Source organism: Nerophis ophidion, linkage group LG15 (genome assembly GCF_033978795.1).
Source record: "Nerophis ophidion isolate RoL-2023_Sa linkage group LG15, RoL_Noph_v1.0, whole genome shotgun sequence".
NCBI lineage: Eukaryota > Metazoa > Chordata > Actinopteri > Syngnathiformes > Syngnathidae > Nerophis > Nerophis ophidion.
In genome coordinates, this window is record NC_084625.1 from 8069925 (window position 1) to 8094964 (window position 25040).

Below are 25040 nucleotides of genomic sequence, written 5' to 3' on the forward strand. Positions count from 1 at the left end.
CAAGTAGCTTGGTGTGAAATAATCAACTGTGGGAGCAATTATCAGAAAATGTAAGACATACAAGACCACTGATAATCTCCCTCGATCTGGGGCTCCACGCAATATCTCATCCCGTGGGGTCAAAATGATCATGAGAACAGTGAGCAAAAATCCCAGAACCACACGGGGGGACCTGGTGAATGACCTGCAGAGAGCTGGGACCAAAATAACAAAGGGACGGCGTGGCCCAGTGGGAGAGTGACCGTGCGCAACCCGAGGGTCCCTGGTTCAATCTCCACTAAGTACAAACCTTGTCATGTCTGTTGTGCCCTTGAGCAAGACACTTCACCCTTGCTCTTGATGGGTGCTGGTTAGCGCCTTGCATGGCTCCCTCCATCAATGTATGAATGTGTGTGTGAATGGGTGAATGTGGAAGTAGTGTCAAAGCGCTTTGAGTACCTTGAAGGTAGAAAAGCGCTATACAAGTACAACCAATTTATTTACCATCAGTAATACACTACGCCGACAGGTAATCAAATCCTGCAGTGCCAGACGTGTCCCCCTGCTTAAGCCAGTGCATGTCCAGGCCTGTCTGAAGTTTGCCAACGAGCACATGGATGATACAGCAGAGGATTGGGAGAGTGTCATGTGGTCAGATGAAACCAAAATAGAACTTTTTGGTATAAACTCTTCGTGTTTGGAGGAAGAAGAATACTGAGTTGCATCCCAAGAACACCACACCTACTGTGAAGCATGGGGGTGGAAACGTCATGCTTTGGGGCTGTTTTTCTGCTAAGGGGACAGGATGATTGATCCATGTTAAGGAAAGAATGAATGAGGCCATGTATCGTGAGATTTTGAGCCTAAACCTCCTTCCATCAGTGAGAGCTTTGAATGGTTGACCAAATACTTATTTTCCACCATATTTTACAAATAAATTCTTTAAAAATTCCTGGATTTTCTTTTCACATTCTGTCTCTCACAGTTGAAGTGTACCTATGATGAAAATGACAGACCTCTGTCATCATTTGAAGCGGGAGAACTTGCACAATCGGTGGCCGACTAAATACTTTTTGGCCCCACTGTATTTGTGGACCGTCGACCTTCACTTCCTGCTTGTGTTGCCCCGCTCAGCCAATCGTCAGCCCCTCTGTGGGCGTGTATGTGTCGGAGCGGGTTAGCGCAGTGACCTTTGCCCTCGCAGGAAGCCAGCAGCGGCGAGATCACCGTCACTGTCAGCGGCGCGCGGCAACTCGCAAAGCGCCGGCGACCGGCACGAAGGTCCGCGTCGACACCCCCCCCCCACCAACACCACACACACACGTGGTACTCACGGCTGACCTCTGTTGCCATGGTTACCACCACAGGATGCTCAACTAATTTCATCACTTGACCGCCAGAGGGCAAATTGGGAGTTTTTGTACTTTTTCTTTCCGTTTTGATTTCCTCCCTCGCTCGCCATTCTGCCCTTTTCTTTCATTCTGCCGTGTCCATCTGTTTTTTGTCTTTGTCACTTCCTCTCTGCCATCTGCTCCGCTCTTCTTCACCTCCACCTTGGCTTCATGTTGCCTCCTTCATCTCCACTCGCATCGCTTTCATTTTCACTTCTGATGCCCCTCAGCCGTCCTCCTGTCTCCTCCGATCGCGCTCTCCTCGCTCCTTCCTTTCTGCTTCACCTCACCTCAACCTCCGAGTTCTTGCCCGCTCTCCTGTCGCGGGCTAGCGGCGACCTGCGAGCTACGCGTTAGCGTCCCGAGATGGTTTCACACGGCGCGTTCGGCGAGCGAGCACACACACATTCTTGTATTTCTTCGCTTCTTGAGACCTCCGAAAAATGCCTTCCTATTTAGACCACCCTTTCTAGGTACCGTATTTCCTTGAATTTACGCCGCGGCGCTGATTAATTTAAAACCTCTTCTCACTCCGGCACTTACCAAAGGCATGTGGTAAAGGCAAGCATGCGCTATTTAATTTAAAACCTCTTCTGACTTCGGCACTTACCAAAGGCATGTGGTAAAGGCAAGCATGCGCTAATTATTTTAAAACCTCTTCTCACTCCGGCACTTACCAAAGGCATGTGGTAAAGGCAAGCATGCGCTAATTATTTTAAAACCTCTTCTCACTCCGGCACTTACCAAAGGGATGCGGTAAATCTAGGCCTGCGCTTATAAATTTGAGTGTGATGTAAAGATACCATCATGAAAAGCACATTTAATTAAAAAATACTTTATTATGGTCTTACCTTTACTTATAAATGAAGTCCATGCACAGCTCCTTCTGATCAAAAGCATCGATAACTTGTTGATAGAAGTCTTCCTTATCTTTCTTCAGTTTTAAGTCTCTGTCTCGATGGAGATCTTCCTTTATTACCTCCTGCTTCGATTGAAAGGCCAGTTTAGAAAACGGTTTTATTTTAGATATGTAATCCTCCATGTTAAAAGTGCAAGCGAGAGGAAAAAATAAACGATCATTGCTCACGCTTGCTGCTTGTTGTCACTTCGAGTGGTCGCAAGAAGGATCACTACCGCCCTCTACCACCAGGAGGCGGGAGTCATTTAATGACTCATATTTGACACACGCATGCTAACATTACTATGCTAACTTTTTTAGCCGATTTCAGAATGTGTCAAGTACCCAGTTATAACAGTTAGCATGCTAACATTAATATGCTAACTTTTTTTTAACTGATTTTGCAGCCGAACACCTCAGAGTCAAAAAACTTCTTACCTGAATCATGCTAACTGTTAGCATGCTATTACTATGCCAGCTTTTTAGCCGGCTTTGCAGCTGAACGCCTCAGTGTCTTATAACTTTGTACTTGAAAAATGTAACTGTTAGCATGCTAAATTTTTAGCTAATTCACTTTTAAAACCGACACAGTCCATTTGAAAAATTCCTCCTTTTTGGGACCAACCTCATTTTGATGGATATCACCACCAGGGGGTGCAAATAAGACATTCTTTATTAGATGCAATGGTTTTCGTATTGAGACCATGATTTATGTCCTAACTTGTTCACCATACTTTTCCGTGTTGATGTCTCAAGAAGGGTAGAAATACAAGACCACACACACACACACACACACACACACACACACACACACACACACACACACACACACACACACACACACACATATATGATGTTGTGATAGCGGTGTCAGTCACAGTGTCAGCTCGCCGCTCTCGGCATAAACAGTCGGCACGGATACTCGTCCTTCCTGACGCGTGTCACATGACCCCTGCGGCGCCACACTCATTTTGCACAAAAACTTAACACAGGAAGCCAGTGACCGGCGCTCGACTTTTGGCCCCTCCCACCACCCCGCGCCAGAACGAGGGAAGACTCACCCTGCATCGCTGCTGTTCCCGCAGATCAAGGCGTCCTTGGCTCCTTCCACCTTGTAGAAGTTGTCTGCAACAAAACAACAAAGTGTTTGTTTGAACAGGTCGTCTCCGTGTTGACATTAGCTGCGATGCTAACCGTCGCCGGGGCTACTTGAAACATACAAACTCTTCGCTGGCTAACTTCTTGGAGCTAATTTGCGTGCATATATAATCATAGAATTTGTCAAGTACCCAGTTAGAGGACTATGAAGCTTTTGCACGTGAATTAGCTAAAAAGTTAGCATAATTCAGGTAACCAGTTATATGACTCCGAGGTGTTTGGCTGCGAAATCAGCTAAAAAAAAAAAAAAAGTTAGCATATTAATGTTAGCATGCTAACTGTTAGAATGTGTCAAGTACCCAGTTATAACAGCAAAAGTATTTAAAAAAGTTAGCATAGTAATGTTGCATGCTACCCGCTAGAATGTGTCAAGTACCCAGTGATAAAAGTTAGAAAAAATGTTTTTAAAAAAAGTTAGCATAGTAATGTTAGCATGCTAACTGTTAGAATGTGTCAAGTACCCAGTTATAACAGAAAAAGTGTTTTAAAAAGTTAGCATAGTAATGTTAGCATGCTACCCTCTAGAATGTGTCAAGTACCCAGTTAGAGGACTATGAAGCTTTTGCACGTGAATTAGCTAAAAAGTTAGCGTAATTCACGTAACCAGTTATATGACTCCGAGGTGTTTGGCTGCGAAATCAGCTAAAAAAAAAAAAAAGTTACCATAGTAATGTTAGCATGCTAACTGTTAGAATGTGTCAAGTACCCAGTTATAACATAAAAAGTTTTTTAAAAAGTTAGCATAGTAATGTTAGCATGCTACCAGCTAGAATGTGTCAAGTACCCAGTTATAAAAGTTAGAAAAAATTAAAAAAAAAAAAGTTAGCATAGTAATGTTAGCATGCTAGCTGTTAGAATGTGTCAAGTACCCAGTTATAACAGCAAAAGTATTTAAAAAAGTTAGCATAGTAATGTTAGCATGCTACCCTCTAGAATGTGTCAAGTACCCAGTTAGAGGACTATGAAGCTTTTGCACGTGAATTAGCTAAAAAGTTAGCGTAATTCAGGTAACCAGTTATATGACTCCGAGGTGTTTGGCTGCGAAATCAGCTAAAAAAAAAAAAAAGTTACCATAGTAATGTTAGCATGCTAACTGTTAGAATGTGTCAAGTACCCAGTTATAACATAAAAAGTTTTTTAAAAAGTTAGCATAGTAATGTTAGCATGCTACCAGCTAGAATGTGTCAAGTACCCAGTTATAAAAGTTAGAAAAAATGTTTTAAAAAAAAGTTAGCATAGTAATGTTAGCATGCTAACTGTTAGAATGTGTCAAGTACCCAGTTATAACAGAAAAAGTGTTTTAAAAAGTTAGCATAGTAATGTTAGCATGCTACCCTCTAGAATGTGTCAAGTACCCAGTTAGAGGACTATGAAGCTTTTGCACGTGAATTAGCTAAAAAGTTAGCGTAATTCACGTAACCAGTTATATGACTCCGAGGTGTTTGGCTGCGAAATCAGCTAAAAAAAAAAAAAAGTTAGCATAGTAATGTTAGCATGCTAACTGTTAGAATGTGTCAAGTACCCAGTTATAACAGAAAAAGTGTTTTAAAAAGTTAGCATAGTAATGTTAGCATGCTACCCTCTAGAATGTGACAAGTACCCAGTTATAACAGTTAGAAAAAATGTTTAAAAAAAAGTTAGCATAGTAATGTTAGCATGCTACCCTCTAGAATGTGTCAAGTACCCAGTTAGAGGACTATGAGGCTTTTGCACGTGAATTAGCTAAAACGTTAGCATAATTCAGGTAACCAGTTATATGACTCCGAGGTGTTTGGCTGCGAAATCAGCTAAAAAAAAAAAAAGTTACCATAGTAATGTTAGCATGCTAACTGTTAGAATGTGTCAAGTACCCAGTTATAACAGCAAAAGTATTTAAAAAAGTTAGCATAGTAATGTTGCATGCTACCCGCTAGAATGTGTCAAGTACCCAGTGATAAAAGTTAGAAAAAATGTTTTAAAAAAAGTTAGCATAGTAATGTTAGCATGCTAACTGTTAGAATGTGTCATGTACCCAGTTATAACAGAAAAAGTTTAAAAAAAAGTTAGCATAGTAATGTTAGCATGCTACCCTCTAGAATGTGTCAAGTACCCAGTTAGAGGACTATGAAGCTTTTGCATGTGAATTAACTAAAAAGTTAGCATAATTCAGGTAACCAGTTATATGACTCCGAGGTGTTTGGCTATAAAAATCAGCTAAAAAAAAAAAAAGTTAGCATAGTAATGTTAGCATGCTAACTGTTAGAATGTGTCAAGTACCTCAGTTATAACAGAAAAAGTTTTTTAAAAAGTTAGCATAGTAATGTTAGCATGCTACCCTCTAGAATGTGTCAAGTACCCAGTTATAACTGTTAGAAAAAATGTTTTTAAAAAAAGTTAGCATAGTAATGTTAGCATGCTAACTGTTAGAATGTGTCATGTACCCAGTTATAACAGAAAAAGTGTTTTAAAAAGTTAGCATAGTAATGTTGCATGCTACCCGCTAGAATGTGTCAAGTACCAAGTTATAAAAGTTAGAAAAAATGTTTTAAAAAAAAGTTAGCATAGTAATGTTAGCATGCTAACTGTTAGAATGTGTCAAGTACCCAGTTATAACAGAAAAAGTGTTTTAAAAAGTTAGCATAGTAATGTTAGCATGCTACCCGCTAGAATGTGTCAAGTACCCAGTTATAACAGTTAGAAAAAATGTTTAAAAAAAAAGTTAGCATAGTAATGTTAACATGCTAGCTGTTAGAATGTGTCAAGTACCCAGTTATAACAGCAATTTTTTTAAAAAAGAGTTAGCATAGTAATGTTAGCATGCTACCCTCTAGAATGTGTCAAGTACCCAGTTATAACAGTTAGAAAAAATGTTTTTAAAAAAAAGTTAGCATAGTAATGTTAGCATGCTAACTGTTAGAATGTGTCAAGTACCCAGTTATAACAGGAAAAGTTTTTTAAAAAGAGTTAGCATAGTAATGTTAGCATGCTACCCGCTAGAATGTGTCAAGTACCCAGTTATAACAGTTAGAAAAAATGTTTTTAAAAAAAGTTAGCATAGTAATGTTAACATGCTAACTGGTATAACTGGGTACTTGACACATTTTAACAGTTAGCATGCTAACATTGCTAATCCAATCCACTTTATTTATTTAGCACATTTAAAGGCCTACTGAAATGAGATTTTCTTATTCAAACGTGGATAGCAGGTCCATTCTATGTGTCATACTTGATCATTTCGCCATATTGCCATATTTTTGCTGAAAGGATTTAGTAGAGAACATCCACGATAAAGTCTGCAACTTTTGGTCGCTAATAAAAAAGCCTTGCCTGTACCGGAAGTAGCAGACGATGTGCGCGTGACGTCAACGGTTGTGGAGCTCCTCACATCTGAAAATTGTTTACAATCATTGCCACCAGCAGCGAGAGCGATTCGGACCGAGAAAGCGACGATTTCCCCATTAATTTGAGCGAGGATGAACGATTCGTGGATGAGGAAAGTTAGAGTGAAGGACTACAAAAAAAAGGCGAGGGCAGTGGGAGCGATTCAGATGTTATTAGACACATTTACTAGGATAATTCTGAAAAATCCCTTATCTGCTTATTGTGTTACTAGTGTTTTAGTGTGATTATATGATACCTGAAAGTCGGAGGGGTGTGGCCATGGGTGTGCTGACCACCAGTGTCTCTGGTGGGAAGAAGCTAGAGAGTCTGCAGCCGCAGGAGGACGCAAGGTCCGCTTATGTCTACGGTAAGAGCCGACTTATTACCACAATTTTCTCACCGAAACCTGCCGGTTGACATGTGGTCGGGAACCATGTTCGCTTGACCGCTCTGTTCCATAGTAAAGCTTCACCTTCAGGAATGTAAACAAGGAAACACCGGCTGTGTTTGTGTTGCTAAAGGCAGCTGCAATACACCGCTTCCCACCTACATCTTTCTTCTTTGACGTCTCCATTATTAATTGGACAAATTGCAAAAGATTCAGCAACACAGATGTCCAGAATACTGTGTAATTATGCGATTAAAGCAGACTACTTATAGGTTGGATCGGGCTGGAAAAAAAATGTCCTCTACAACTTGAGAAGTCACATACCGACGTTTTCAACAGGATACTTTGCACGAAATTTAAAATTGTAATTTAGTAAACTAAAAAGGCCGTATTGGCATGTGTTGCAATGTTAATATTTCATCATTGATATATAAACTATCAGACTGTGTGGTCGCTAGTAGTGGCTTTCAGTAGGCCTTTAAACAACAACATGTTTCCAAAGTGCTGCACAACAATATTAAAAACAACATTCAAATACTATGGGGCGGCATAGCTCGGTTGGTAGAGTGGCTGTGCCAGCAACTTAAGGGTTGCAGGTTCGATTCCCGCTTCTGCCATCCTAGTCACTGCCGTTGTGTCCTTGGGCAAGACACTTTACCCACCTGCTCCCAGTGCCACCCACACTGGTTTAAATGTAACTTAGATATTGGGTTTCACTATGTAAAAGCACTTTGAGTCACTAGAGAAAAGTGCTATATAAATATAATTCACTTCACTTCACTATCCTGAGCTCCACCAATGACTAAAAATGAATACTTATAAAACAAATATAAAAACAATATAAAATAAATATGATTAAGAAAACGATTTTTAGGGTGAAACCAATTAAAACAGTAAATAAAAAATCAACATTTTAAAACACAGAGTGTTTAACACTTAGTGTTAAAAGCCAGAGAATAAAAATGGGTCTTAAAACGAGACTTAAAACACTCCACTGTGGAAGCAGTTTGAATATGGAGGGCAGAATGTTCCAGAACCTAGGGCCGACCACAGAGAAGGAGGCCCTGTCTCCTACTATGCTAACTTTTAAAAAAAAAACATTTTTTCTAACTAGCGGGTAGCATGCTAACATCACTATGCTAACTTTTTTTAAAAAACATTTTTTCTAACTGTTACAACTAGGTATTTGACGCATTCTAGCGGGTAGCATGCTAACATCACTATGCTAACTTTTTAAAAAAACTTTTTCTGTTGTAACTGGGTACTTTGGAACGCCGGTTCGGCATCGTGGTACCGGGTCCGATTCCCTCGAGGATGCGTCAAACGAAGAACACAATAAAGGTAAGATCTAACAAATTTATTAACAAAAAGTGAGCTCTGAACAAAAACACTGGAGCTAATAAAAAGGGAAACAAAAGACGCTAGCGTGAAAGCTAGGAAATATAAAGAACTAAGATTTGGCACGATGGCACAAAAAATGAAAACAAAGATGATTAGCATGTGAGCTAAAGATGACAACAAAGTGGCTTAGCTAATGAGCTAGCGAGAAAAACATACCTGACGTTACTTGTTGCATGTGAGCAAATTAGAGTCCCAGAAAGAATAAACAGAAGAGGCTAGCTTATAAAGGGAAGGTAATTAGCAGAGAACAGGTGTGCAGGAACCGGGAGTAACAGCTGAAACTAATAAGTTACCATGGTGATGGACTAAACGGGAAATAAACGGATCAGACGGAGAATGAGAACAAAGATGGAAAAATAAACAATAATATTTGAAGATCCGAGTCACGGATCGCAACATACTTGACACATTCTAACAGTTAGCATGCTAACATTACTATGCTAACTTTTTAAAAAAAAACTTTTTCTGTTGTAACTGGGTACTTGACACATTCTAACAGTTAGCATGCTAACATTACTATGCTAACTTTTTTTAAAAAAACTTTTTCTGTTGTAACTGGGTACTTGACACATTCTAACAGTTAGCATGCTAACATTACTATGCTAACTTTTTAAAAAAAAACTTTTTCTGTTGTAACTGGGTACTTGACACATTCTAACACAGGGGTGTCAAACTCAAATAGAGAGTGGGCCAAAATTGAACAAATTAACCTTTTAATAGGGACCCAAACAAGTTTTGCATTAAATATTGAACAAGCAAGGCTTATATAACTTTAGTGTCGTCCAAAATCCAGTTTCAAATAATAATAATACAAAAAAAAAATCAATGGCATATCAAATAAAATTTTAATAAAAATGTAATGCCTTTTTTTCTATTTGTAATCTTCTGAGGTAAATATCACATTTTTTCCACATGCTAATAATAGATTTCAAAATAAAATAAAACATTCAAGCCTTGAAGTTGCAAGAGAAAATGCATGAATAAAACGTTAATTATTGGTCAGTTTGCTGGAAGTTTCCCGGAAGAGTTAGTGCTGCAAGGGGGTTCTGGGTATTTGTTCTGTTGTGTTGCGGTGCGGATGTTCCCCTGAAATGTATGTCATTCTTGTTTGGTGTGGGTTCACAGTGTGGCGCATATTTGTAACAGTGCTAAAGTTGTTTATACGGCCACCCTCAGTGTGACCTGTATGGCTGTTGACCAAGTATGCTTGCATTCACTTGTGTGTTTGTGAAAAGCCACAAATATTATGTGACACGCTGTTAGTATGGAGGAAAAGCCACAAATATTATGTGACACGCTGTTAGTATGGAGGAAAAGCCACAAATATTATGTGACACGCTGTTATTATGGAGGAAAAGCGGACGTGACGACAGGTTGTAGAGAACGCTAAAGGCAGTGCCTTAAATGCACGCCCCCAATATAGTTGTCCAGGTGGAAATCGGTAGAAATTTGGGAGAATGGTTGCCCCGGGAGATTTTCGGGAGGGGCACTGAACTTCGGGAGTCTACCGGGAAAATTGGGAGGGTTGGCAAGTATGAGTTTTAGCGGTGAATGCGGCATTACAGCGGCACCGACGCTGTATAACACCGGCGGGCCAGCTCTAATGCTAAATTGATATCGCCTCGAGGGCCAATTTAAATTACACGGCGGGCCAGATTTTGACACCCATGTTCTAACAGTTAGCATGCTAACATTACTATGCTACCTTTTTTTTTTCTTTTAGCTGATTTTACAGCCGAACACCTCGGAGTCATATAACTGGTCACCTGAATTATGCTGTTAGCATGCTTTTACCATGCCAGCTTTTTTTAGCCGATTTTGCAGCTGAACGCCACAGTAACTCTCTCCTTTGAGTCACACATTAAAAGCGTTACTAAAACGGCCTTCTTTCATCTCCGTAATATCGCTAAAATTCGCTCCATTTTGTCCACTAAAGACGCTGAGATCATTATCCATGCGTTTGTTACGCCTCGTCTCAGTTACTGTAACGTATTATTTTCGGGTCTCCCCATGTCTAGCATTAAAAGATTACAGTTGGTACAAAATGCGGCTGCTAGACTTTTGACAAGAACAAGAAAGTTTGATCACATTACGCCTGTACTGGCTCACCTGCACTGGCTTCCTGTGACTTTAAGGTTTTATTACTTACGTATAAAATACTACACGGCCTATCTCCATCCTATCTTGCCGATTGTATTGTACCATATGTCCCGGCAAGAAATCTGCGTTCAAAAGACTCCGGCTTATTAGTGATTCCTAAAGCCCAAAAAAAGTCTGCGGGCTATAGAGCGTTTTCTGTTAGGGCTCCAGTACTCTGGAATGCCCTCCCGGTAACAGTTCGAGATGCTACCTCAGTAGAAGCATTTAAGTCTCACCTTAAAACTCATCTGCATACTTTAGCCTTTAAATAGACCTCTTTTTTAAACCAGTTGATCTGCCGCTTATTTTCTTTTTTCTTCAATGTCCTTGTGGAGGGGGTCCGGTCCGATGACCATGGATGAAGTACTGGCTGTCCAGAGTAAAAACCCAGGATGGACCGCTCGTCGGGACCCAGGATGGACCGCTCGCCTGTCTATCGGTTGGGGACATCTCTACACTACTGATCCGCCTCCGCTTGGGATGGTTTCCTGTGGACGGGACTCTCGCTGCTGTCTTGAATCCGCTTTGTACTGAACTCTCGCGGCTGTGTTGGAGCCACTATGGATTGAACTTTCACAGTATCATGTTAGACCCGCTCGACATCCATTGCTTTCGGTCCCCTAGAGGGGGGGGGGGGGGTTGCCCACATCTGAGGTCCTCTCCAAGGTTTCTCATAGTCAGCATTGTCACTGGCGTCCCACTGGATGTGAATTCTCCCTGCCCACTGGGTGTGAGTTTTCCTTGCCCTTTTGTGGGTTCTTCCGAGGATGTCGTAGTCGTAATGGTCTGTGCAGTCCTTTGAGACATTTGTGATTTAGGGCTATATAAATAAACATTGATTGATTGATTGATTGATACTTGACGCATGCTAACATTACCATGCTAACTTAATATATATGCTAGAGTCATATATATGCTTGGCTCCTTCTACCTTGTAGAAGTTGTCTGCAACAAAACAAGAAAGCGTTTCAACAAGTCGTCTGCGGGCTGACATTAGCTGCGATGCTAACCGTCGCCTCCGCTGAGTGGCGGCCAGGGCGTGGGAGTGGGCGGGCTCGGGGTTAAAGGCCGGCAACATGAGGAAGGACGCGGGGGTGGGGGCGAGGGGGGGTAGTGCTCCCGTGCGAGGCGGCGTTGCGTAAGAAGACACGGGAGCAGACAAGCGGGGGTCGAAGACGCCTTCCACAGAAACACTGACCTTAAAAGCTAGCTTGACATTTTCATCCACTCGCCTTATGGGAACAACTTTCAGGATGCTCATCTTTTATTCAACGCACGCACACACACACACACACACACACACACACACACACACACACACACACACACACACACACACACTTCATCAGCCGCTAAGCATCCCACACAAAAGGAAGCAAAAGAGGCTTCCAGCATTATAAGAAAGTCTGGTCTCCTCAGCACAAACATCATGCAACAACTTTTATTTTGGCGGGACAGGTGTGGTCTTGACGCAAATAAAATGCGTACAAGACAACTTTTACTGTTTTTTTTTTTTTTTGCAGCACAACTTGTGACCTGAATTTGTGCTAACTGTTAGCATGCTATCACCCATTTTATACCGCTTGTCCCTTTCGAGATCGCGTGGGGTGCTGGGAACCTATCTCAGCTGCATTTTCCATGCCAGCTTTTTTAGGCAATTTTCGCCTCAGTCATGCTAACAGTTAGCATGCTAAATTTTGAGCTAATTCACATGCAAATGCTTCATAGTCATATAACTTTTCATTTAACTATTATAACTGGGTAATTAACAAATTTTAAAATCCGCTAAAAAAGTTGGCATAATAATGTTAGCATGCTAACTGTTACAACTGGTTACTTGACACATTCTAACAGTTAGTATGCTAACATTACTATGCTAAAAATTTTTTTTTTTTTACTTTTTTTATAACTGTTATAACTGGGTACTTGACACATTCTAACTGTTAGCATGCTAACATTACTAAGTTAACTTTTTTCAAAACTTTTTTCTAACCGTTATTACTGGGTACTTGACACATTCTAACTGTTAGCACGCTAACATTACTAAGCTAACTTTATAAAAAACTTTTTTCTAACTGTTATAACTGGGTACTTGACACATTAGAAAATCAGCTAAAAAAAAGTTAGCATAGTGATGTTGCCAAGCCAACTGTTATAACTTAATACAATGCTAAGTTATTTTTTTAAACTTTATTCTAACTATCATAACTGGGTACTTGATACATTCTAACTGTTAGCATGCTAACATTACCATGCTAACTTTTTAAAAAACTATTTTCTAATTGTTATAACTGGGTACTTGACACATTGTAAAATCAGCTAAAAAAAAGTTAGCATAGTGATGATGCCATGCCAACTGTTATAACTTAATACAATGCTAAGTTATTTTAAAAAAATGTTTTCTAACTATTATAACTGGGTACTTGATACGTTCTAACTGTTAGCATGCTAACATTACTATGCTGACTTTTTTTTAAAACTTTTTTCTAACTGTTATAACTGGGTACTTGACACATTGTAAAATCAGCTAAAATAAGTTAGCATAGATATGTTGCCATGCCAACTGTTATAACTTAATACAATGCTAAGTTATTTTTTTAAACTTTATTCTAACTGTTATAACTGGGTACTTGATACATTTTAACTGTTAGCATGCTAACATTACTCATAAACTTTTTCTTTTTTTTCCAAATAATAATTAACTTAGAATTTCATGGCTGCAACACATGCCAAGGTAGTTGGGAAAGGGCATGTTCACCACTGTGTTACATCACATTTTCTTTTAACAACACTCAATAAACGTTTGGGAACTGAGGAAACTAATTGTTGAAGCTTTGAAAGTGGAATTCTTTCCCATTCTTGTTTTATGTAGAGCTTCAGTCGTTCAACAGTCCGGGGTCTCCGCTGTCGTATTTTACGCTTCATAATGCGCCAAACATTTTCGATGGGAGACATGTCTGGACTGCAGGCGGGCCAGGAAAATACCCACACTCTTTTACTACGCAGCCACGCTGTTGTAACACGTGGCTTGGCATTGTTTTGCTGAAATAAGCAGGGGCGTCCATGATAACGTTGCTTGGATGACACCATATGGACCATTTAGCATTAATGGTGCCTTCACAGATGTGTAAGTTACCCATGCCTTGGGCACTAATGCACCCCCATACCATCACAGATGCTGGCTTCTGAACTTTGCGCCTATAACAATCCGGATGGTTATTTTCCTCTTTGTTCCGGAGGACACCATATCCACAGTTTCCAAATATAATTTGAAATGTGGACTCGTCAGACCACAGAACACTTTTCCACTTTGCATCAGTCCATCTTAGATGAGCTCGGGCCCAGAGAAGCCGGCAGCGTTCATGGATGTTGTTGATAAAAAGCTTTCGCTTTGCATAGTAGAGCTTTAACTTGCACTTACAGATGTAGCGACCAACTGTATTTAGTGTCAGTGGTTTTCTAACGTGTTCCTGAGCCCTTGTGATGATATCCTTTACACACTGATGTCGGTTTTTGATGCAGTATCACCTGAGGGATCAAAGGTCCATAATATCATCGCTTATGTGCAGTGATTTCTCCAGATTCTCTGAACCTTTTGGTGATTTTACGGACCGTAGATGGTAAAATCCCAAAATTCCTTGCAATAGCTCGTTGAGAAATGTTGTTCTAAAACGGTTTGACAATTTGCTTACAAAGTGGTGACCCTCACCCCGTCCTTGTTTGTGATATACTTAGCATTTCATGGAAGCTGCTTTTATACCCAATCATGGCACCCACCTGTTCCCAATTAGCCTGCACACCTGTGGTATGTTCCATATAAGTATTTGATGAGCATTCCTCAACTTTATCAGTATTTATTGCCACCTTTTCCAACTTCTTTGTCAAGTGTTGCTGGCATTAAATTCTAAAGTTAATGATTATTTGCAACACAAAAAAAATGTTTATCAGTTCGAACATCAAATATGTTGTCTTTGTAGCACATTCAACTGAATATGGGTTGAAAATGATTTGCAAATCATTTTGCAAATTTCCCAACTTATATGGAAACGGGGTTTGTACATATAATGACAGAAAATAGCTGAAAGATGCACAACAACCCACAAAATGGCCGCCACAGACCACACGACATGGCGGTAGATGTTCAGCATCGCGAACATAGTCGCCATTGATCTGTACCGACAAACGCTTTCTGGCTCTCGGGTTTCACGGCAGCTTTTAGAGGTCGATACGGAGGCCTGCGGGGGGGACTTTTGTTTGTTTTATTTGTTGACGGCCGGCGACACAAATAGAAGGGGGCATCGGCATAGCGCAACAAACAAGACAACGGCGTGACCAAAGTTGTCCTCACCCTCGTCGTTGCGAAAGTCGTGCAAGGAAGGCCACGTCTTGTTGTTGCAGAAGAAGGACGCGTTGGCGGCCAGGCTTCCGTTGACGCAGTGCGCCGTGCTGCGCACGCACTTCTGGCGAAGGTTCCCCATGAAGAGCTGCAGGCCAATCAGGGCAAAGACGCTCAGGCAGAAGACGGTGAGGATCATCACGTCGGCCAGCTTCTTCACCGACTGGATCAGAGCGCCCACGATGGTCTTGAGGCCTTCAAAGTGGACCACAATGTTAGCGGGTTCTAAAAAAACGGGCTAAATATTACTATAAAAAGTCAAGCTTGGCGTATTAGAAAGACGTGGCTGAATGCAGAAAACAAACACACACAAAAAAAAGTAAAATCAAACTGAAGCACGGCAAACAGGTGAAGGACCAGCGAGCATGTGGGCCAACTCAAAACTGTTGACAACTTTCGAGGCACGACAGTGTTGAGTTGTGCGCCAACGGGGAATGAAGACACGGGGTGAAGAAAACATCGAGGAAGACGAGTGACGTCGGACACTTGCACATTAAACCTCACTTTTGCTACTTCTGTCCGAAAGAGAATTACTATTTGACTCTAAATCATGCGCTGTGATAAATCCTTAAGGCGGAAATGCACTTTTTTGGGGGGAATTTTGTCTATCATTCACAATCCTTATGTGAGACAAGAACACGGTTTTCTTTTTTTTTCATGCATTCTAACTCGTAAATAAATGCTAGCATAAGTCAGCTACAAAGGGAGTCCCTCTATTCCGCCTATAAAGCTGTGGAGAGACGGAGCCGACGGGCCGACGGCGGGGCGGGACACGCTTTGGCCGGGCTCAAGATGGCGGCCAGGAGGCGGAGTATGCAGCGGAACAAAGAGGCGGGAGTGACGCCGCCACAATCAAGATCAGGTGCGTGACCTGCCTATCCCCTCACAGCGTTTAAGAGGGGAGAAGGAGGTAGGAGCGAGAGAGAGAGTAGGAGTATCCGAAGCAGAGCAGAAACAACAATACAACACGAACGATCCAAGAATGAGCCCCAGGGGAAGACGACGTCACTGGCAGCCGAGACGAGCAGCGGAGGAGGAGGCGGTGAAAAGCGACCCGATCGACGCCGACGCTTTATTTGAAAAACATAAAAGGGGTCAAACCTGCTCGACGCAATGCCCTTCCTAAATGGTCCATGCAACCCACACGGTGACGGCTGGAGTCGTTCACAAAGGCGTTCTAAAACCAACTTCTAATAGCCTCAATTGGACATGTGCGATAATGGCTTTTTTGCCGATATCCGATATTGTCCACCTCTTAATTACCGATACAAAGAGCCTTCATTCCAGACCACTCGGAGATCTGACCACCCTCTCACACTCTTGTTGCGTTCTGACGAAGACAATCAGAGCGGTCCACATGAAGGCAACAATGGAAAACAGGGGGTGTCCAAAGTGTGGCCCGTAGCTTGTTTGTTTCTGGCCATTCCCAAGACAAACACATCAGGCAAAAAGAACACGGAGTAAAAAAATGCGAATTTCAATGCTAGCGTTAGCATGCTAACAGTTAGAGCAGGGGTGTCAAAGTAATTTTAGCTCAGGGGTGGCATGGAGGAAAATGTGTGCACATGCGGGCCCGACTTTTAAACTCATGGCATTACAACTAAAAAAGGAAGACAACTTCAGATTAGAAATGTCCGATAATGGCTTTTTTGCCGATATTCTGATATTGTCCAACTCTTAATTACAGATACCGATATCAACCGACACCGATATATACAGTCGTGGAATTAACACATTATGCCTAATTTTGTTGTGATGCCCCGCTGGATGCTTTAAACAATGTAACAAGGTTTACCAAAAATAAATCAACTCAAATTTTGGATAAAAATGCCAACATGGCACTGACATATTTATTATTGAAGTCAAAGAGTGCAATATTTTTTTTAAAACATGCCTCAAAACAGCAGCTTGGAATTTGGGAAATGCTCTCCCTGAGAGAGCATGAGGAGGTTAATGTGGTATCGGGGGGTGTATATTGTAGCATCCTGGAAGAGTTAGTGCTGCAAGGGGTTCCGGGTATTTGTCTGTTGTGTTTATGTTGTGTTACGGTGCGGATGTTCTCCCGAAATGTGTTTGTCATTCTTGTTTGGTGTGGGTTCACAGTGTGGCGCATATTTGTAACAGTGTTAAAGTTGTTTACACGGCCACCCTTAGTGTGACCTGCATGGCTGTTGACCAAGTATGCCTTGCATTCACTTGTGTGCGTGAAAAGCCGTAGATATTATGTGATTGGGCCGGCACACAAAGGCAGTGCTTTTAAGGTTTATTGTCGCTCTGTACTTCTCCCAAGAGGAGTTTATTTATAGCTAGAATTCACTGAAATTCAAGTGTTATGTGTTTGTATATATATATATATATATATATATATATACAAACACATAACACTTCTCTACCCATTGTTGTATTTGAAAGTGCAATGCATTTCAGCCAGTAGCACAGCCTTTAAATGAGCATAGGTATGGGCAGCATCTGTGACATTTTTAATTTGCAGGAAAGGAGTGAGTTTAGGGTTGAATTCTCCATCTTCGTTCTATTCACTGTCACTATCTTTCTAACCCTGCTCAACACCCTCTCTGATGACGCATTGCTGTGCGGCACGCAGAAAAGTGCACCAGAGTCTGGAATCTTCCATCTCTCCCTAGCTTCCCCCTTCCCCTTCGAGCAGTCCTAGATGAACTGAAATTATTTTCCCCAAACATTTTGGAACTTGGAAGCGTACTTCTTCTTACTGGTCATCTCCATGACTGTCTCTTCTTCGTTCTTCTGCTTCGTCTCTGTTATGTTTTTGGACATTACTACTTGCCGTAGTTTTGAAGCAATGCATGATGGGAATTTGGATGTCGTGTGTGAGTGTATTAACATGCCGGCTGGAATAAACACACGCTGAGAAATAGCTCTGTGCCTGCCTACTTTATGGGTTTTGTTTTCTGAGCAGTTGCACACTGAGCTCCAAAAGCCGTAGATGTTAAAACGGTATTGTTTTAGTTTTTCCTCTGTGTTTGTCTTTGTTTCCTGTCAGCGCTTTTATTTTGGTTATTTCCTGCTTTTCTCCCTGAGCGCTGTTTCTCCTCAGCTGCGGCTGAAAGGCACCTGGCCACACCTGGTGTCAATCAGCCGAATGCTATTTAAATCCATTTTGTCCTCCAGTCAGGTGCTGGAGTGTTGTAATTACGACTTGACATTGTCGATGTCGCTACTGCCTGTATCTTGTAGCTGTTTGCAGCGTGCTGTCTTTTCGTTCCTAGTTCCTGGTTTTCCAGTCCTCCTGTCTCCTAGTTCTTGGTTTGTGTTTTTTTTCAGAATTTTTGAACATTAAATTATGTTTTCCTGCACAAAGCCTGCCTTCTCTGCGTCTTGGGGTTCGTCACCACATGTGACAGGCACGCTGCTTATATGGAGGGAAAGCGGACGTGACGACAGACCGTCCTCACTCAGGAAATCGGGAGAAATTCGGGAGAATGGTTGTTCCGGGAGATTTTCGGGAGAGGCACTGAAATTCGTGAGTCTCCCGCAAGAATTCGGGAGGGTTGGTAAGTATGCTTTATGAGCGCAATAGTGTACATTTTATTTTACGAATTAAAAAGAAAAACAAGTGTTTAATCTTACAAACCCCGTTTCCATATGAGTTGGGAAAGTGTGTTAGATGTAAATATAAACAGAATACAATGATTTGCAAATCCTTTTCAACCCATATTCAGTTGAATGCACTACAAAGACAAGATATTTGATGTTCAAACTCATAAACTTTATTTTTTTTTTGCAAATAATAATTAACTTAGAATTTCATGGCTGCAACACGTGCCAAAGTAGTTGGGAAAGGGCATGTTCACCACTGTGTTACATCACCTTTTCTTTTAACAACACTCAATAAATGTTTGGGAACTGAGGAAACTAATTGTTGAAGTTTTGAAAGTGGAATTCTTTCCCATTCTTGTTTTATGTAGAGCTTCAGTTGTTCAACAGTCTTGTTGTCGTATTTTACGCTTCATAATGCGCCACACATTTTCGATGAGAGACAGGTCTGGACTGCAGGCGGGCCAGGAAAGTACCCGCACTCTTCTTTTACGAAGCCCTGCTGTTGTAACACATGCTGAATGTGGCTTGGCATTGTTTTACTGAAATAAGCAGGGGCGTTCATGAAAAAGACGGCGCTTAGATGGCAGCATATGTTGTTCCAAAACCTGTATTTACCTTTCAGCATTAATGGTGCCTTCACAGATGTGTAAGTTACCCATGCCTTGGGCACTAATGCACCCCCATACCATCACAGATGCTGGCTTTTGAACTTTGCGTCGATAACTGTCTGGATGGTTTGTTTCCCCTTTGGTCCGGATTACATGAATATATCCAATAGAAATTTGAAATGTGGACTTGTCAAACCACAGAACACTTTTCCACTTTGCATCAGTCCATCTTAGAGAAGCCGGCGGCGTTTCTGGATGTTGTTGATAAATGGCTTTCGCTTTGCATAGTAGAGCTTTAACTTGCACTTACGGATGTAGCGACAAACTGTATTTAGTGACAGTGGTTTTATGAAGTGTTCCTGAGCCCATGTGGTGATATCCTTTAGAGATTGATGTTGGTTTTTGATACAGTGCCGTCTGAGGGATCGAAGGACATGGTCATTCAATGTTGGTTTCCGGCCATGCCGCTTACATGGAGTGATTTCTACAGATTCTCTGAACCTTTTGATGATATTATGGACCGTAGATGTTGAAATCCCTAAATTTCTTGCAATTGCACTTTGAGAAACGTTGTTCTTAAACTGTTTGACTATTTGCTCACGCAGTTGTGGACAAAGGGGTGTACCTCGCCCCATCCTTTCTTGTGAAAGACTGAGCATTTTTTGGGAAGCTGTTTTTATACCCAATCATGGCACCCACCTGTTCCCAATTAGCCTGTTCCAAATAAGTGTTTGATGAGCATTCCTCAACTTTATCAGTATTTATTGCCACCTTTCCCAACTTCTTTGTCATGTGTTGCTGGCATCAAATTCTAAAGTTAATGATTATTTGCAAAAAAAAAATGTTTATCAGTTTGAACATCAAATATGTTGTCTTTGTAGCATATTCAACTGAATATGGGTTGAAAAGGATTTGCAAATCATTGTATTCCGTTTATATTTACATCTAACACAATTTCCCAACTCATATGGAAACGGGGTTTGTACATAAGGATTGTGAATGATAGGCAAAATTCCCCTTTAAGGCGCAGGAATACGTGTTGGTTGGTACTACTGACTGCATACTTTTAAACACGCTACCACAAACAGTCATGCTGTTATCGCTAGATGCTAACGTGCTAAGTGGCAACATACAGAGGTCAGCCAGCATCAGCCTGGACATTGTTTTAAATCTTTTAAACAACTTTCAAAATAAAATATCCAAATGACCACGAAATACTGAAACTGGATGTTGGTATTTATTGTTGGGCCTACAAGATGCTGCATCCTGGACCTCTGATGTCCACTTGTGTCCTGCATTCTACCAACGTGCATCACGCCGTGTGCTGACACGTAGGGGAGGTGGGGGGGCGGCCCTCCCCCGCGCTCACCTGGGATGACTGAGATGGTTTTGAGCGCTCGCAGAACCCTGAACGTCCGCAAGGCCGAGACACTACCCATGTCGACAAACTCAGTCACATATCTGCAACAAGGCCAGACACAAGCACAGAGACACAAAGAGGGCGTCACGCACATACACAAGCACGTGACACACACACACACACACACACACACACGCTTGGAGCTGCTCACAGGGACGCCACCTGGAGGGGACCACACCTGCGTGACCTCTGACCTCAGAAGCCAGACGTCAGCTCGCTGGCGTGTTTAGCTATCAAACCCTCCAGTCGACCTCCTGTTTTCAGCTTCCTTTGTCGGTGTCCCGTTGGCCACACCCGCCATTGCCCACGCATGGGGGGGGGGAAGGGGGGGCAGGAAGCAGAAGGGGAGGGAGGGGGCGGGGACTGAGCACAGACGGAATGGACATGGGGAGGACGTTTTTTTGTTTTTGTTTTGGTTTTTTTACGACCACACAGCAATGGCGAGCGTTTCCTCTCCCTTTCCCGCCCCTTACCTGGGATGACCGAGATGGTTTTCAGGGCTCTCAGGACTCTAAAGGTTCTCAGCGCCTGCAGGTTGCCTACTTTGATAAACTCTGTTAAGAGCCTGCAGGGGGCAGTGTGGCGTGTACAGCCACAACAGAAGAAGACAAAAGCTTAACATTCCAGTTTTTCACACGGAATAAACAGAAAATAAAGACCAATGTTGTTGAACAAGAACATTTTAACACTGTGTGTAACCTGATGTCATAAAATAATACAAACTGGAAAAAAGTGCAATTCTGGTAGAAAATGGCGTTTGAAAGCCCCAGGGTGAGTGGAGGGTTGGAACGGTGTGAATCGGATGAGAAATGTGGGGTATGGAGAAGTTTGTATATTGCTTATTAACTTGCAACGGGTAGAAATTCCTGGTAATTTGGGGATTTTCCGGACTGTGAACGTTGGCTTGAATGTGTAGGATGAGTGGAGTGTGTGGATGGTGGAAGGGTTTGAACTGGATGAGATATGAGAGAGTTGTAGAACTTTGAAAATGCACATTTATTTAAAATGAGAAATTCCAGGAAATTTGGGAAAACCAGAACAATTTAAAAATGGAAACAATTTCACAATTTTCCCAGATGATATAAAATGGGTTGGAGTGGAAGAGTTTTGATGGTGAAATGGTTGGAATGAGTTGAAATTGTAGAATGAGAAACCGAAAGAAAAAAAGGTTCGAAACAGGGCTTTGGAAAACCGGGAATTCCAGGAAAAAATTTTTACTTGGAAAATTGTCGTTTGAATGTTCAGGTTGAGTGGAGTGTGTGGAGGTTGGAACGGTGTGAATCGGATAAGAAATGTGGGATATGGAGAGGTTTGTATATTGCTTATTAATTTGCAACGGGTAGAAATTCCTGGTAATTTGGGAATTTTCCAGACTGTGAACGTTGGCTTGAATGTGTAGGATGAGTGGAGTGTGTGGACGGTGGAACGGTTTGAACTGGATGAGATATGTGGGAGTTCTAGAACTTTGAAATTGTACATGTATTTAAAATGAGAAATTCCAGGAAATTTGGGAAAACTAGAATATTTTAAAAATGGAAACAATTTCACAATTTTCCCAGATGGTATAAAATGGGTTGGAGTGGAAGAGTTTCGATGGTGAAATGGTTGGAATGGGTTGAAATTGTAGAAGGAGAAACCGAAAGAAAAAAAGGTTGGAAACAGGGCTTTGGAAAACCGGGAATTCCTGGAAAAAAATTTTACTTGGAAAATTGACGTTTGAATTTTCAGGGTGAGTGGAGTGTGTTGAGGTTGGAACCGTGTGAATCGGATGAGAAATGTGGGATATGGAGAGGTTTGTGTATTGCTTATTAACTTGCAACGGGTAGAAATTCCTGGTAATTTGGGGATTTTCCGGACTGTGAACGTTGGCTTGAATGTGTAGGATGAGTGGGGTGTGTGGATGGTGGAAGGGTTTGAACTGGATGAGATATGTGGGAGTTGTAGAACTTTAAAAATGTACATGTATTTAAAATGAGAAATTCCAGGAAATTTGGGAAAACTAGAATATTTTAAAAATGGAAAAGATTTCACAATTTTCCCAGATGATATAAAATGGGATGGAGTGGAAGAGTTTCAATGGTGAAATGGTTGGAATGGGTTGAAATTGTAGAAGGAGGACCCGAAAGAAAAAAAGGTTGGAAACAGGGCTTTGGAAAACCGGGAATTCCTGGAAAAAATTTTTACTTGGAAAATTGTCGTTTGAATGTTCAGGGTGAGTGGAGTGTGTGGAGGTTGGAACCGTGTGAATCGGATGAGAAATGTGGGGTATGGAGAGGTTTGTATATTGCTTATTAATTTGCAACGGGTAGAAATTCCTGGTAATTTGGGGATTTTCCGGACTGTGAACGTTGGCTTGAATGTGTAGGATGAGTGGAGTGTGTGAATGGTGGAAGAGTTTGAAGTGGATGAGATATGTGGGAGTTGTAGCACTTTGAAAATGTACATTTATTTAGAATGAGAAATTCCAGGAAATTTGTGAAAAATAGAATATTTTAAAAATGGAAGCAATTTTACACTTTTCCTAGATGATATAAAATGGGTTGGAGTGGAAGAGTTTTGATGGTGAAATGGTTGGAATGGGTTGAAATTGTAGAAAGAGAAGCCGAAAGAAAAAAGGTTGGAAACAGGGCTTTGGAAAACCGGAAATTCCTGGAAAAAAATTTTACTTGGAAAATTGTCGTTTGAATGTTCAGGGTGAGTGGAGTGTGTGGAGGTTGGAACCGTGTTAATCGGATGAGAAATGTGGGATATGGAGAGGTTTGAATATTGCTTATTAATTTGCAATGGGTAGAAATTCCTGGTAATAAGGGAATTTTCCAAACTGTGAACGTTGGCTTGAATGTGTAGGATGAGTGGGGTGTGTGGATGGTGGAAGGGTTTGAACTGGATGAGATATGAGGGAGTTGTAGCGCTTTGAAAATGTACATTTATTTAAAATGAGAAATTCCAGGAAATTTGGGAAAACCAGAACAATTTAAAAATGGAAACAATTTCACAATTTTCCTAGATGATATAAAATGGGTTGGAGTGGAAGAGTTTCGATGGTGAAATGGTTGGAATGGGTTGAAATTGTAGAAGGATGGGCCCAGAGAAGCCGGCGGCAATGGGTAGAAATTCCTGGTAATAAGGGAATTTTCCGGACTGTGAACGTTGGCTTGAACGTGCAGGATGAGTGGATTGTGTGGATGGTGGAACGGTTTGAAGTGGATGAGATATGTGGGAGTTGTAGCCCTTTGAAAATGTAGGTTTATTTAAAATGAGAATTTGCCGGAAATTTGGGAAAACTATAACATTTTAAAAATAGAAATAATATCACATATTTCCTAGACGAATGGGTTGGAGTTGGAATTTTTTTAATCGGTCAAGAAATGTTGACGTGGTAACACTTTGTAAATGAGAATATTTATTTCGGAATTTCTGGAATTTCTGATAAATCAGGCATTTGTACAAAAAAAAAAAAAAAGTGGAATGTTTTAATGGTGCAATAGGTTGAAATTGTACAAGGAGAACCCGAAAGAAAAAGGAAGAAATAGGGCTTTGGAAAATCGGGAATTCTGGGTATTCCTGGAAATTATTTTAACATAGTAGTTTGAATGTCCAGGATGAGTGGAGTGTCGAATCTGGTGAGAACTGTTGGAATTGCGCAAGTTAGAAAATTGGCCCATTCATTTTTCACGGAAAAAATGTCCCGGACAACCCGGAATTCCTTGTAATCTGGGATATATAGTTGCTCTCGATTCCCAGTCGAGCCGAGTGTTGTGACACTTTAACTGTTCTGATCAGATGGAAAACTCGGGAAGCGGAATGGTTTGAACTGGATGAGATATGTGGGAGTTGGTGCACTTTGAAAATGTCCTTTTAAAATGAGAATTCCCTGGAAATTTGGGAAAACCACATTTTAAAAATATAAATAATATTACAATTTTTCGAAATGATATGAATGGGTTGGAGTTGGAATTCTTTGAATCAGTCAAGAAATGTTGATGTAGTAACACTTTGTAATTGAGAAATTGTATCTTGGTATTCCTGGAATTTCAGGAAAAAACAGGCATTTGTACAAAAAGAAAAAAAATCGCTACATTTGATGTCCTAACCAAGTGGAATGTTTTGATAGTGGAATGGTTGGACTGGGTTGAAATTGTTGAAAGAAGCTGAAAGAAAAACGGGTGGAAATAGGGCTTTGGAAAACCAAGAATTCATGGAAATTTTTTGAACATGGAAAATAGTAGTTTGAATGTGCAGAATTCCTATAATTTTGGAAATTTGTACCAAAAATGAAAAATCAGTACATTTGATGTCCTAACCAAGTGACGGTGTAATGGGTTG

The 25040-nt window shown here is 41.2% G+C and overlaps 1 protein-coding gene across 6 annotated transcripts in view; it reads right to left on the reverse strand.

Moving 5' to 3' along the window:
• The window catches only part of LOC133569202 (sodium channel protein type 4 subunit alpha-like), a 347269-nt gene that overhangs the window by 153040 nt on the left and 169189 nt on the right, over positions 1-25040 (reverse strand). For 5 of the 6 annotated variants that reach the window (XM_061921424.1, XM_061921423.1, XM_061921421.1 and 2 more), the window contains exons 7-9: positions 20664-20755; positions 15063-15305; positions 3330-3393 (exon numbers count right to left, since the gene is read on the reverse strand). In XM_061921424.1, the coding sequence (XP_061777408.1) occupies positions 3330-3393; positions 15063-15305; positions 20664-20755 (399 nt within the window). Of the gene's footprint in view, positions 1-3329; positions 3394-15062; positions 15306-20663; positions 20756-21187; positions 21280-25040 lie in introns of all 6 variants that reach the window. The other variant, XM_061921420.1, reaches the window with a different exon arrangement.